General features: G+C 39.6%; 1 protein-coding gene across 6 annotated transcripts in view; it reads left to right on the plus strand.

Moving 5' to 3' along the window:
• The window catches only part of Fak (protein tyrosine kinase 2 Fak), a 221,391-nt gene that overhangs the window by 89,345 nt on the left and 117,957 nt on the right, over nucleotides 1-14,089 (plus strand). For all 6 annotated transcript variants that reach the window (XM_067772376.1, XM_067772374.1, XM_067772379.1 and 3 more), the window contains 2 exons: nucleotides 258-673; nucleotides 741-1,012. In XM_067772376.1, the coding sequence (XP_067628477.1) occupies nucleotides 258-673; nucleotides 741-1,012 (688 nt within the window). The remainder of the gene's footprint in view (nucleotides 1-257; nucleotides 674-740; nucleotides 1,013-14,089) is intronic.

Here is a 14,089-nt window from a genome sequence, read left to right on the forward strand (position 1 = left end):
AAAGAGCGGTATTAAAAAAAATTATGGAAATTGCTTCACCAGGAGGTCCGTCGACATATCTGGGTTAAAGGCATTTTATAAGCGCGTAAAATCAGTATTTTAAATAATATAAAATATGCAAAAAAGGTCATTATATTTTAATATATCACACCAAAATCTGTGAAAAACGCAGTTTTGAAAAATCTTTTGGTTAGGGCATTTGTGAATTAACCTAATGATATATAATATTAAAGTTAAAAAAACTGTCTCGTGTTTAGGTCAAATGGATGAGTTGGTGCTGCATTTACACATGCCAAATAAGGGCATGCGACCAATTAATGTGTACGAGTCAAACGATACTGTACTGCATGTAATTGAGCGTGCGGTACGTAGTTTAATACCAGGACACATGCCTAATCCTCATTTTTATGCTCTACGATTAAACAATGTGGTAACAAAACAAATATTATGGATGACTAGATCAACGGGTATGAACCAGGTTATGAAATATATATGGTACCCCATTTGCCCAAATCTTGAATGTTCGAATTATGATAATACAAACGTGAAAAGTAGCAATAGAAATTCGGTGAATAGTGTTTGGCGTGCTGAGCTACGAATACGTTACATTCCAAATAATTTGGCGCAATTTTATGAAGAGGACAAAACTAGTTGCTTATATTATTTTGATCAAGTAATTATCAATTCAAATAATCCAATTTCTTGTTCAAAACGTTCATATTCACATGTTTATTTTTTAGGCAAAGCAAGATTATGTTTTATCTGATCCAACAATAGATGCCGATACTGCGATACAGTTATGTTGCTTGGGCATACGACACTATTTCAAAAATACAATAATTAAAGCGCCAGATAAGAAACATCATATTGACTATGTTGAAAAAGAACTTGGTTTAAATTCTTTTCTTCCAAAATCTGTGATAAGTTCAGTAAAGCCAAAGAATTTGAAAAAGCTTATTCAAGCTGGATACAAGAAGGTGTATAATTTAACGGACATCGAATATATTACCAAGTAAGATTAATGATTGTATAGTTTTCATTATAAATCATTATGTTAGAAGTAAGTAAAACAATTTTAAAAGCTATACAATGTTTGGGTCACGGGTATATGTATATTAAACAAGTTGCTTCAGTCCACCCTAATTATTTGTTTATCCTTGCAAATCGGAATGGGACAGAAGTATCAAGCAGGAAGGGCCTGGACAGAAGTATGGGCTGCAAAATTTCTAAGATTATGTGAAAATCCTACGACATTAGGTTCAAAGTTGCTCATATATCCAGACTTAGGGCTTACGATGAGCATACTAACTAGACACTGCCATCTGGCGTCACATGATAATAAGATAGGCCTCGTCAGTAACGGCAGATGTAGGAAATGCGAGCTGCATGAAGAAACGGCTGAGCTGGTTCTGTGTGCGTGTTCTGCGCTATCGAGATCAAGGCTCCAGCTACTAGGGGAGGCAGAGTTGCCAAATCGCGAGACAACAATTACACTAGATCCTGGAAAACTTCTAGTATTTGCAAGTACATAACTCCTAGTGCCTAATAGTAAGTTTTCCGTTTGGTCGTTAAACAAATTTTGGTGACACTATGGACACATTGAGTCCATGTGAGGTCTTTATTGACCGGTCAGTTCAACCTAACCTATCCTTATATCCGAAATTGTTTTTTATTGTAAATTGATTATTTGACATCCAATTTTTAAAATTGACTAATCCTTATATTTATCTTGAGAACCTCTATAACTCCTTCTAATGGCGTTTTCAGCTTTGCAGTCGTTTTCAAATAGCCGTTGCTGCTGTTTTTGTTGTAGCAGCGCTTCGCACCATCGATATAGATGCGATCAACATCAACATCCTCTAACGGGAGTACGAGGAAACATGGGTTGGACCAAAGTGATAAGGGTGTTATAGGCGTAGGTTTCACATTGCAATTGAAAAGATGGTTGGTGTTATGTTGGGACACGTTACAAGCATGACATAAATTGGGTATGCCGGCATTGATTCTGGATAAATAAGATTTTAACATTTTACACTATCCAAATCGAAGTTGAGCTAGAGTAACACGCGTCCCCTGGGGTGGTTGCTTTTCTCAACTGCGAGTTTAGGGTATTTGTCTTCCTTTTCTTCATACGGCTGAAGTTCTATGTGCCGAATTTCTTCATAGTGCATACGGGGACGATTTCCTAAGTTCTGGAAGACGGGGCATCTTCAATCAAATGTGTGTTGGGATGCCCAGGTTTCTGCGTATTTTATTTCCCCCCTTATTGGGTATTATTCTCGCCTCACTGTGTAGATGATGTTCTGGCAGTTCTGAGCGCGGTGTTGTGACAGACCGGCAGTTTCTTTCAGAGTGTTTCATGTAGGCTTGGCGACCATATTGGAGGCGCGTAGCATACAAGCGGCCGGCCATTTGCTTGCTAAGAAGGTACGAGCGTTTTTTCCGTTCGCCCAAAGAGACTTGAAGATTTTGTTACTGCTCTGGACTTTAGGCAAAACTGCGGATGCATGCTCTCCAAAATGTATATCCTGATCGAATGTCAAAATCCAGTATTTTTGGATGTAGAACAGTCGGTAGCGTAATGCCACGCCGACATTGTAAATGACATTGCCAGATTTCGGGAGGTGAAAAAACTGGAAAGGCTATGGAGATAATCGTTGATTTTATAGCATAGCTCATCAATGGATGGGTCATCGGCGTAGCACACAATGGTTTCTCGTGCTGGTGGGAAAAGGAGCAAATAATAGAAGTCTAGGATCTAGTTTAATTGCTGCCTCGTGATCTGGGCAACGCAGCCGCCCCTTATAGCTGACAAAGCGGAACTTATATATGTGACGCCAGAGGGCAGTGTCCAGTTAGTAGACTCATAGTGAGCATTGAGTCTTGACTCTTTAGAGATATGAGTAACGCCTTTCATGTTTTATGGATCATATGCAGCTCCTGTCTGCTTTGGAAATCTCCCAAACGGATTGGTTCTAGTGCTGGACCCTCCTTTGCCAACTTATTGGCCTTTTCGTTACCTACTATCCCTTTATGACCGGGAACCCAGTATAGATGTGTGGTCCGGCCTGATCGAATGATTCTTTGCATTCTAGGATACTTCTTGACGAAGTACTGTTTGAGATTATTGCTTTGATTGCCGTCTATCAATATCTATATATATTGACGTGGCTGAAGCTTAAGCACGTTTCCTCCCGAATTTCTGCTGCCTTCTTTTTGGGGTACAATCAGTGGCGTAGTGATTTTTTGATATATAGAAGTCTATATCTGTCTCGATAGTTTATGCCGTTACGGGGTACCGTTATGCGAACAAAATTGATATACTCTGTGAGCTCTGCTCAGCTGAGTATAAAAACTGTCAAACGTGAATCTGAGATACGATTGAGCGCCAGAATACAAGCGGTTAGCTTTATCGTCGATGGGCTAGAGAATGTAGTAGAACACTTAGAACAATTAGCAGAGGATTCGTAACACCACAAATGACACCAGAAGCGAAGCTAAAGCTCTGTTGCAAAATATACAAAATTTTCGTTTCATAACATTAGTACATTTCTGGTATGAAATCTTGAGTAGGATTGATTGTGTGCAGCTGAGATTTCAAGATCCGAGGATAAATTTTAGAGAAGCGTATCATGATCTTAAATCATTAGCGGCGAAATGCCCAGACCTTAGCAGAAATATGCGGACGAGGCAACAGAGAGTATAAAAGCAGCGCAAGCTGGGGAATGATTATTCAGTTTCGATTTAAACACGCTATTGGTTGTGAAGTATAATTGTGAAGTACTACTCCCAAAGTAATCTAAATAAGGAACAGTTTGCAATACTGAATATTGCAGTGATTTATTCAACAGTTTAGCGATTCGAACGTTAGCAGAAGGTTTCAAATAAGCGGAATTTCCCAAAATTCGTTATAATACAGATTTCGATGGAACAGAACTTTTTAGAAGTTAGGGCAGAGTAACGCGCATATCCTTCGGAAGTATGCATTCTTCTTCGGCGATGTCTGCAAAGGCGGGAGCCTAACGTTGAATGAAATCACAGACTCTGCGTTCGTGTTGCTCTGGATCATATTTAGCCCCGGGCGCAAGAAAACTTCACTACGCCTCTGGGTACAATGATCTGGCAGCCTTTTGGATCTGCTTATTTCTAGACTGGGAAGTTGAATTGGGCAAAGATTCATAATGTGACAAAATATTTTGACAAAGGTGGACAGGTTGCCACTTCTGAGGCAAAGAGAGAAACTGTCCCCATTATTTTGCCAAAACAAGCGCCATTTGGAAGTCAGGTATTCAAAAATGCGAATGAATTCGTGCCCCATGAACAAGACTGCAATGTATTGTAACGAATTTAGGGAAATTCCGCTTATTCCAAATCTTCTGCTAACGTTCGAATCGCTAAACTTTTGAATAAATAACTCCAATATTCAATAATGCAAAAATGGTCTTTATTAGACTACTTTGAAAGTACTTTACAATAACACTTAACATCACAACCAATAGCATGCTTAAATCAAACTGATTACTGACTACTCAGCTTATGCTGCTTTTATACTCTCTGCCCAAATGTCTAGACGTTCCTTCTTCTAGAATTTTCTACTTGTTTACCAGCTATATGCGGGTGTATTTGTAGTTTATAGCCCCTCGCATAGCCATATACGTGTATATGTGAGAACTGCTTCGAATGATGACTACACCTGTGTGTGAGTTATCTCTTCGTTATATATTCGTCACAGTATTTTCTTGCAAGATAATATTGTGACGAATATTACCAACTCTATCCACCACTACCAGGTTTCATCGCTTTATCCGCCTTTGGTAATGAATTATCGCACTTTTTCGGTTTTTTCAAATTTTGATATCGAAAAAGTGGGCGTGGTTATAGTCCGATTTCGTTATCTTAAGTAGTGATTTGAAATGAAGGAACGTACATACCCAGGAACTTACATACCAAATTTCATTAAGATGCCTAAAAATTTACTCAAGTTATCGTATTTACGGACAGACGGATGGACATGGCTAAATGAATTTCTTTTTTCGCCCAGATTATTTTGATATATAGAAGTCTATATCTATCTCGATAGTTTATGCCGTTACGGGGTACCTTTATGCGAACAAAATTGATATACTCTGTGAGCTCTGCTCAGCTGAGTATAAAAACTGTCAAACGTGAATCTGAGATACGATGGAGCGCCAGAATACAAGCGGTTAGCTTTATCGTCGATGGGCTAGAGAATGTAGTAGAACACTTAGAACAATTAGCAGAGGACTCGTAACACCACAAATGACACCAGAAGCGAAGCTAAAGCTCTGTTGCAAAATATACAAAATTTTCGTTTCATAACATTAGTACATTTCTGGTATGAAATCTTGAGTAGGATTGGTTGTGTGCAGCTGAGATTTCAAGATCCGAGATGAATTTTAAGGAAGCGTATCATGATCTTAAATCATTAGCGGCGAAATGCCCAGACTTTAGTAGAAATATGCGAACGAGGCAACAGAGAGTATAAAAGCAGCGCAAGCTGGGGAATGATTATTCAGTTTTGATTTAAACATGCTATTGGTTGTGAAGTATAATTGTGAAGTACTACTCCCAAAGTAATCTAAATAAGGAACAGTTTGCAATACTGAATATTGCAGTGATTTATTTAACAGTTTAGCGATTCGAACGTTAGCAGAAGGTTTCAAATAAGCGGAATTTCCCAAAATTCGTTATCATACAGATTTCGAAGGAACAAAACTTTTTAGAAGTTAGGGCAGAGTAACGCGCATATCCTTCGGAAGTATGCATTCTTCTTCGGCGATGTCTGCAAAGGCGGGAGCCTAACGTTCGAATCGCTAAACTTTTGAATAAATAAATCCAATATTCAATAATGCAAAAATGTTCTTTATTAGACTACTTTGAAAGTACTTTACAATAAAACAACTTCACAACCAATAGCGTGCTTAAATCAAACTGATTACTGACTACTCAGCTTATGCTGCTTTTATACTCTCTGCCCAAATGTCTAGACGTTCCTTCTTCTAGAATTTTCTACTTGGTTACCAGCTATATGCGGGTGTATTTGTAGTTTATAGCCTCTCGCATAGCCATATACGTGTATATGTGAGTACTGCTTCGAATGATGACTACACCTGTGTGTGAGTTATCTCTTCGTTATCTATTCGTCACAGTATTTTCTTGCAAGATAATATTGTGACGAATTTTACCATCTCTAAGCTGTTACTAAGTAAATGCACAACAACAAAAACATTAAAGCAAGCTACATAAACGCGTTAATCATCATTTACCCACATACATACAAGGCAACGAAGATATAACTCACACACAGATGTAGTCATCAGTCGAAGTAGTACTCACATATACACACGCATATGGCTATGCGAGAGACTATAAACTACAAATATACATGTACATATATGGCTGATAACCAGGCGTGAAGTTCGCGAAGTTACTAGACCTTAGGAGAAATGGGTGAACGAGGCCACCGAGAGTATAAAAGTAGCGGAAGCTTAGTAGTCAATAGTCAGTTTGATTGAAACACGCAATTAGTTGTGAAGTATAAGTGTTATTGTGAAGTACTTTCAAAGTAGTATAATAAAGACCATTTTGCATTATTGAATATTGAAGTTATTTATTCAACAGTTTAGCGATTCGAACGTTAGCAGAAGGTTGCGAATAAGCAGAATTCCCCAAAAGTCTTATAATATAGTAGAGAAAACTAATGGTATTTGCTCACTTTTTTAATATTTACAAAAAATCTTTACCATACCAACGTCTTCAGGAATTGAAAAATATTTAATTGGAAAGAGAGTTCTCAAAAATTATTGAAATAAAGGGAAACTCAAAACGTTAAAGTTATTTATCGCCTTAATATCTGCTTGGAGGAAAAAATTCCGTTAAAGTATTGTTTTGTTTGTGAAATGACTTTATATCGCATTATTAACTGCAAATTAGTTACATCTTGGCGAAAAACGATAAAACTATCGGAAAATTGTTGGGAGGGTAAAAATCAAATTAAAAACCTTATTTTATTTGTCATCTTAAATTTTATATGAAAATTTGTTTAATTAATGAGTAAATTGTAATTTGTAGAAATTTATTGGCATTTAAATTCCTAAAAGGCAATAAGTGAACTTAGTAAAGGACAATTCCTTTATTTGGGAATTGAAATTGAAAAGTAAAGTACTCTCTCGACAAACGAGGAGCATGCCTTACAAGTCACTGATCGCAGCCGTACTGCTATATGGTGCTGAAGCATGGACCATGACAACATCAGATGAGGCGGCTCTGGGAGTGTTCGGGAAACGTTGTTATGAGTCTCTATGCGTCAGCGGCGGTGAGTTCCGAAAAAGATTTAATGATGAGCCGTACGAGCTTTTGCCGACACCAACTAGGCTAAGCCATGTTATGCGAATGAAAGATGATGCTCCGGCCAAAAAAGTATTCTTATCGGAAGCCGCTTATGTATGCAGAGGAGGGCGGCCCTCTTTCCGTTGGATGAACCAGGCGGAGAACGATTTGCATTCCCTTGGTGTGACCAATTGGCGCCAGTTAGCCCAACGAAGCTGCGACTGGCGCGCATTGTAGGCCTGCATTACGGCCATAAATGTTTAAGCGCTAATTAAGTAAGTAAGCAATAATGACGCAGAAACTAAACATTTCAGAAAATTTTCACTTTCTATTTTGTTATGATCTCGGAATTTATCGTCTGCTCTTCCTCCACATTCATAAAATTTCCTTTGTTTTCAGGTTCCCCGAAAACTGGCACATTATGGAATAACCAGGTGAAGTAAGCCGTCGGTTGTATTGCTCTAATTTCTTCTTTGATCTGTCATGTGGCTATTTAAAAACTTTCAGTGAACCTTGTCCCCAACAAAGTGTTGTTTTGCAACTTTCAGACTTTTTTTACATAAACGTATTAGATTAACATCGACGATTTGTATTCCGTCCCCCACCCCCTAGCTCCATGAGGAACTTGGGATCGTCAGAGCCTCGATGCTAAACAAACAGGATTCGCCACGGGTAAAAAAAAGCCGCCCAACCCGCTGTGGGAGTGAAATTCTTCTGTTGTTGTTGTTGTTGTAGCGATAAGGTTGGTCCCCGAAGGCTTTGGGGAGTGTTATCGATGTGATGGTCCTTTGCCGGATACAGATCCGGTACGCTCCGGTAACACAGCACCATTAAGGTGCTAGCCCGACCATCTTGGGAACGATTTATGTGGCCACATTAAACCTTCAGGCCATTCCCTCCCTCCCCACCCCCAAGTTCCATGAGCTTGGGGTCGCCAGAGCCTCGTCTGTTAGTGAAACAGGATTCGCCGCGGATAGGTGAGGTTGACAATTGGGTTTGGAGAAGCTATATATTGCGCTGGCAACCTGAAGGGTTGCGCTACTCAGCCCCTTGAATCTGGTATTTTAGTCGCCTCTTACGATAGGCATACCTACCGCGGGTATATTCTGATCCCCTGACCCGCTGGGTGTGAAATTCTTTTCCTTATGCTTTGCTTGCAACAAAAGAAGAGAGTGTGCTACTTTTGCATATCAGATGGCGCTGGTGATGCGGCTTTTATCGCACTCCATGTAAATACTTACAATACTATATTAACTCAAAGTTAGCTCCTTTTTCGGCAGGGTATTTTAACCAAAACTGAATGTATTATGTGAATGTTTATGATCACAGATATATGCTTATTGCTTTTTTGGAATTTGCTAAAAGAATAGAATAACTTCAATATAAACAAGTCCTAAAAATTCTCGATAGTTATGAGCTGTTGTTGTCGTTATTGTAGCGATTAGGTTACTCCCCGAAGGCTTTGGGGAGTGTTATCGATGTGATGGTCCTTTGTCGGATACAGATCCGATACGCTCCGGTAACACAGCACCATTAAGGTGCTGGCCCGACCATCTCGGGAACGATTTATATGGCCACATTGAACCTTCAGGCCATCCCTCCATCCCCACCCTCAAGTTCCATGAGGAGCTTGGGGTCGCCAGAGCCTCGTCTGTTAGTGAAACGGGATTCGCCGCTCGAAGGTGAGGTTGACAATTGGGTTGGAGAAGCTATATATTGCGCTACACAACCCCTTGAATCCCATAATATATATATAATTCTGAGCCTTCTGTTATCGTTCGAATCACTGAACTGTTGAACAAATACACTCAAATTGTCTGTATATAAAATGCTCTTATTAACAACACTACTATGCTAACAGATCGTCACTTTTTTCGCAGTTCCTTTCACTTCCTGGGTCCCTGCTCGGGCGTCAGTTAAATGACAATAGTCCTTGATTGATAAAAAAATTAATTTGTTGGGCCAACTTGCCCAATGAACAACACAACACAAAAGTTTAACCAGTAATAATTTAGTATATTTGTATGCTCTTGAAATTACAGTTAAAAGTAACACTAGTTAATACTAAACACTATTCCGTCCCGAACTCGACTGCCTGCTTAGCGTCGTGGTCGCCCCTTTATAACATTCATCGCGGCAGCGCTGCAACTGTTGCGTAGCCCGTTGTTGTGAATCCGAATGCCAGCCGCATCCCACAGATTCAGTATGTTTTGGCTTAATTTCACAACCGTGTGAAATGTAATTATGCTGGCAATGCGTCTGGAGAATGATGGCATACGTATTAGTCGCCGTCACTAACTATGGCCCTGAATTAAGGTGTTAGGTTGCCATGTGTGGCCGTATATTGTGAGAAATATAATTTGCTGACTCAGGGCACGTGTATTGGACATACGTGGGAATGTTGCTATAAGGGCAACTGGCGCGTGTGAACTTGTATTTGCGTACATCACTTAAAGCGTGCCAAATTAAACTTATTCACCATTACTTGGACTGCGCCGCTTTTATATCGAGCCCTTCCCGCAATTTAAGTGTAACCAACAAAAAGTAAATTTTACAGTAGAAGGTTTTTTGTAATTATCTTCTGACAAAAATAGCTATCATGAAATTTGGCATGTGTATAAAATATTTCTTGAGCCTACAATTAAGACTTCGGTTTTTGACCACACTGTACCGAAAGTCCTGTTATCTGTACTTACGTTTATTTTTTGCTGTCATGTTGGCTCACTTTCCAAACACTATTTTGTTGGTTACCATAAATTTTAAGTTATTCAATTATAGTTCTCAGATTACATAGGGGCACATTGAAGGCGTATTTATTGTAATTTTCTAGTACATACATACATTTGAAATTAAAGGAAACTTATACGATTCCAAACTTGAACACAATATATTAAACATTATTGTTGTAAACAAAATAATTCAGTCATTATCGTCTGTCTCAAACAATGTATCTATTATCTTTCCAGTATGGCATAAGCTAATATATTCATAGTGAAATTCTTTTCGTATTGTAACGAATTTACTGCAAATCCTCTTATTTGCAACCTTCTGCTAAGTTCAAATCACTAAACTGTTGAATAAATAACTCCACTATTCAATAATGCAAAATGGCCTTTATTAAAGTACTTCACAGTAACACTTATACTTCGCAACTAATAGATTGCTTAAATCAAACTAATTCTCGCGCCTCTACTGTTGTCGCCTTTTATACTGTCTGGTTTCCACGTTGCATACTTCTAGGCTTTTCCATTCCAGAACTTACTAGTTAGTTATCAGCTACAAAATCACCAGCCACAACTACGTTTATAGCTTCTCATATGCGCGTGAGTAATACTTGCACAAATTATTGCCCTCTCTTGTGAGCACCTCAGATAAGATATATGCATGTGTTTGTGCATTGCTTCTCCGCTGCGTGTACATATGTGTAGACATAATGATTGTATTATTGATGTGCATCAAGTCACTGCTTAGCATCGGCTTAGAGATGATAGTATCCCTTAGTGCTGCTAATATTTGTTACACTGCCCTCCACCTAAGTCTGATCGTCCCGATCAGACAAATCTCTCGATCTAGCCGCTGCTAGCCTCTCCAAATGAACCACCCTTCTATTTCGTGGTTTCCCAATTGTTTGTATGCGGTAGATGACATCACTGATCCTCTTCACAACTCTGTACGGGCCTTCCCAACTGCACCGATATTTGGATGGAGCACCTTTCCGCCGGTGAGGGTTGTATAGCAGTACCAAATCTCCCTTCCGGAAACCTTCCGAATTATTTTCCTTTTCGTACCTGTGTTTCATCTTACTACTCATTACCCTGGGCCGTTCCTTCACACTATGTTGTTTGGCCAATGAACTACTTCGTAGAGCTTGCGCTTGACGGATTAGCTTCGCATAATCAGTATCGTTCCAACGTTTCACAACAGTAGTGTGCCCGGCTTGAAACTACCCTCGCATTATTTCTGCAAAATCCTTTCCTTCGTTTTGGTGCGTCCGTTCGGGTTTGTCAATGCCAGTGTTTCTCTCGCAGGTATCTTTTTTACCTTTGACTTTCGTGGTCTTTGTCGACTCTTCTCCACCAGTACTCGATTACTGCTGAACCGCTTTTTCCAAACAAAAGCTAAGTGGCACATCCTGGTTCTTATAGCGCATAATCTTTCTCCGCATATTGATCCTGATGTCATGGTCAACTAAGAAGTCCACACCCAATATGACTTCATCAACAATCTCCGCCACAATGAATTTGTGTAGAACCATGACCTTTGCAATTAATACCTCACATATCACTTCTCCCTGGACTTGGTTATACTCGCCTGTGACCGTACGCAACCTTGCTCCAGGTAACGGTTTTACTCTCCTGTTGACTAAATCAGATCGAATCAAGGAATGAGATGCGCCCGTATCTACAGTCAGTACACGCTCCTTGCCATCCACATTCCCTCTGATGATAAGACTGCTTGATTTCTTTCCAATTTGCGACACAGATATCACACGATATTCAATAGTTGGATATAGCTCTCGATCTTTACATTTGGCACGCTCTTGCTCATCTCCTCCAGCTTTGCGTTTACGGCCACCCACATTGATGGAACTATTAGGACCAAGATCGCAATGACGTGCAATGTGACCGGGCTTCCCGCATTTGAAGCATTTGATAACTCTTCCACTCTGCTTTTGCGATCCTTTCAGCGCCTCCAATATTGCGTCTACCCACTCTGGCCTTTCTACTTCCACACGGCGTGCTTTGAAAACTGGCTTACACAGAAGCGACGCTGTTTCCTGAATCAGAGCTTGTGACACCGTTTCTGCGAATGTTGGCTTTGGGTTTGCGTATGTAGACCGCTTTGTTTCGACGTCCCGTATGCCATTTATAAAGTTCTGAATCTTTACCCTTTCAGTGTATTCCACGGGTGCGTCCGCATTCGCTAAATGTGCCAGTGCTTCCTGTGCCTCCAGCTGCGAGGATATGCGAGTTTCTTGTGCTTTCAACTGCTCAGCCATATATATCTTCTGTTCTTCTAAGTGTGTTTCCATCTTGGTTGTTATCTGTGTCGACATTTCTGAAATACGCGTTTCTTGTGCTTCAATCTTTGATGGTTTACGGTTCTTTTGCGACTCTAGTTGTTTTTCCATCTTGGATGTTATGCGTGTCTCTTGCGATGCCAGGTGAGATGACATTTGTGACGACATTTCTGAAATGCGTGCCTCCTGTGCTTCCATCTTGGATGTTAAACGTGCCTCCTGCGATTCCAGCTGAGATGCCACTGTCGATGTTTGAGCAGTTATTGCAGCCAATATCATGTTCAAGTCTGTGCTCGTAACTGTCTGCGATGTTTCGTCTTTCTCTTCAAGTTTTGTTGTTGTCTCGTCGACATCAAGATGAAAGACATACTCTTCCACGTTAATTCCTTCTGCTTCCATTGCCTCTCGTAGTCGTGCCTGTAGTTCGAGTTTAATGCCGGTTGTATTCAATCCACGGCTCTCAAACTCCTTCTTCAGTTGTTGGATCTTCAATTCACTAAACTTTGCCATGTCCTTGTCCTCTGGAATTTATTCAACAATTCCCCTTCTGACACCAATTGTAACGAATTTACTGCAAATCCTCTTATTTGCAACCTTCTGCTAAGTTCGAATCACTAAACTGTTGAATAAATAACTCCACTATTCAATAATGCAAAATGGCCTTTATTAAAGTACTTCACAGTAACACTTATACTTCGCAACTAATAAATTGCTTAAATCAAACTGATTCTCGCGCCTCTACTGTTGTCGCTTTTTATACTGTCTGGTTTCCTCGTTGCATACTTCTAGGCTTTTCCATTCCAGAACTTACTAGTTAGTTATCAGCTACAAAATCACCAGCCACAACTACGTTTATAGCTTCTCATATGCGCGTGAGTAATACTTGCACAAATTATTGCCCTCTCTTGTGAGCATCTCAGATAAGGTATATGCATGTGTTTGTGCGTTGCTTCTCCGCTGCGTGTACGTACATATGTGTAGACATAATGATTGAATTATTGATGTGCATCAAGTCACTGCTTAGCATCGTCTTAGAGATGATAGTATCCCTTAGTGCTGCTAATATTCGTTACAGTATGATTTTATTTTCGCAAAGAGCTTTTAGGTCGTTATATTTTGAAGATGAAATGTGAAAGAAGTGATCATGCAAGGTAACAGGACCCTTACTAAGTATGAGAGAATTTTGTCTTGACCGCACAATTGTACTGAGATCGTATACTTTTTTTTCGCTATCGTCAAAATAACCATAGTGAAGTTTAACCAATGGAGAATTTTTTTCGAAGATAGCGCAGCGCAAAGACGTAAATGATATTTTAACTGAAGCTGGAAGCAAAGCTTGAGAAAAGGTTTTCCAATCTTTAAAATCCGAATTATGAATTGAAATGCATGTATAATTTTCTGGTATAGTTCTTGCGTTCGAAATAATTTTATACCATTCACTTGGAGCCCAAACATTTCTATCGCGAATAAAAGACTCAATAGTGCTAAGTATGGAGTCCACGGGCGTCATGGTATGCCCAGGCAACAGGTAAGTTAATTTAATGTGTTTTATGTTAGCAGCCTTCTCTAAGAAATATATTATCATTGCTTGCATAGCTCTGTTCCTGTTCTGCCCAACACAACTATTACAATATAGACTTATATCAGAATGAGTCCCCCTTTCATCCACGATATTTAAGTATTGGAAAATTGCACCGGAAATTTCGTTACATCCACGTT

This window comes from Eurosta solidaginis, chromosome 3 (assembly GCF_040869045.1).
Source record: "Eurosta solidaginis isolate ZX-2024a chromosome 3, ASM4086904v1, whole genome shotgun sequence".
Classification (NCBI taxonomy): domain Eukaryota; kingdom Metazoa; phylum Arthropoda; class Insecta; order Diptera; family Tephritidae; genus Eurosta; species Eurosta solidaginis.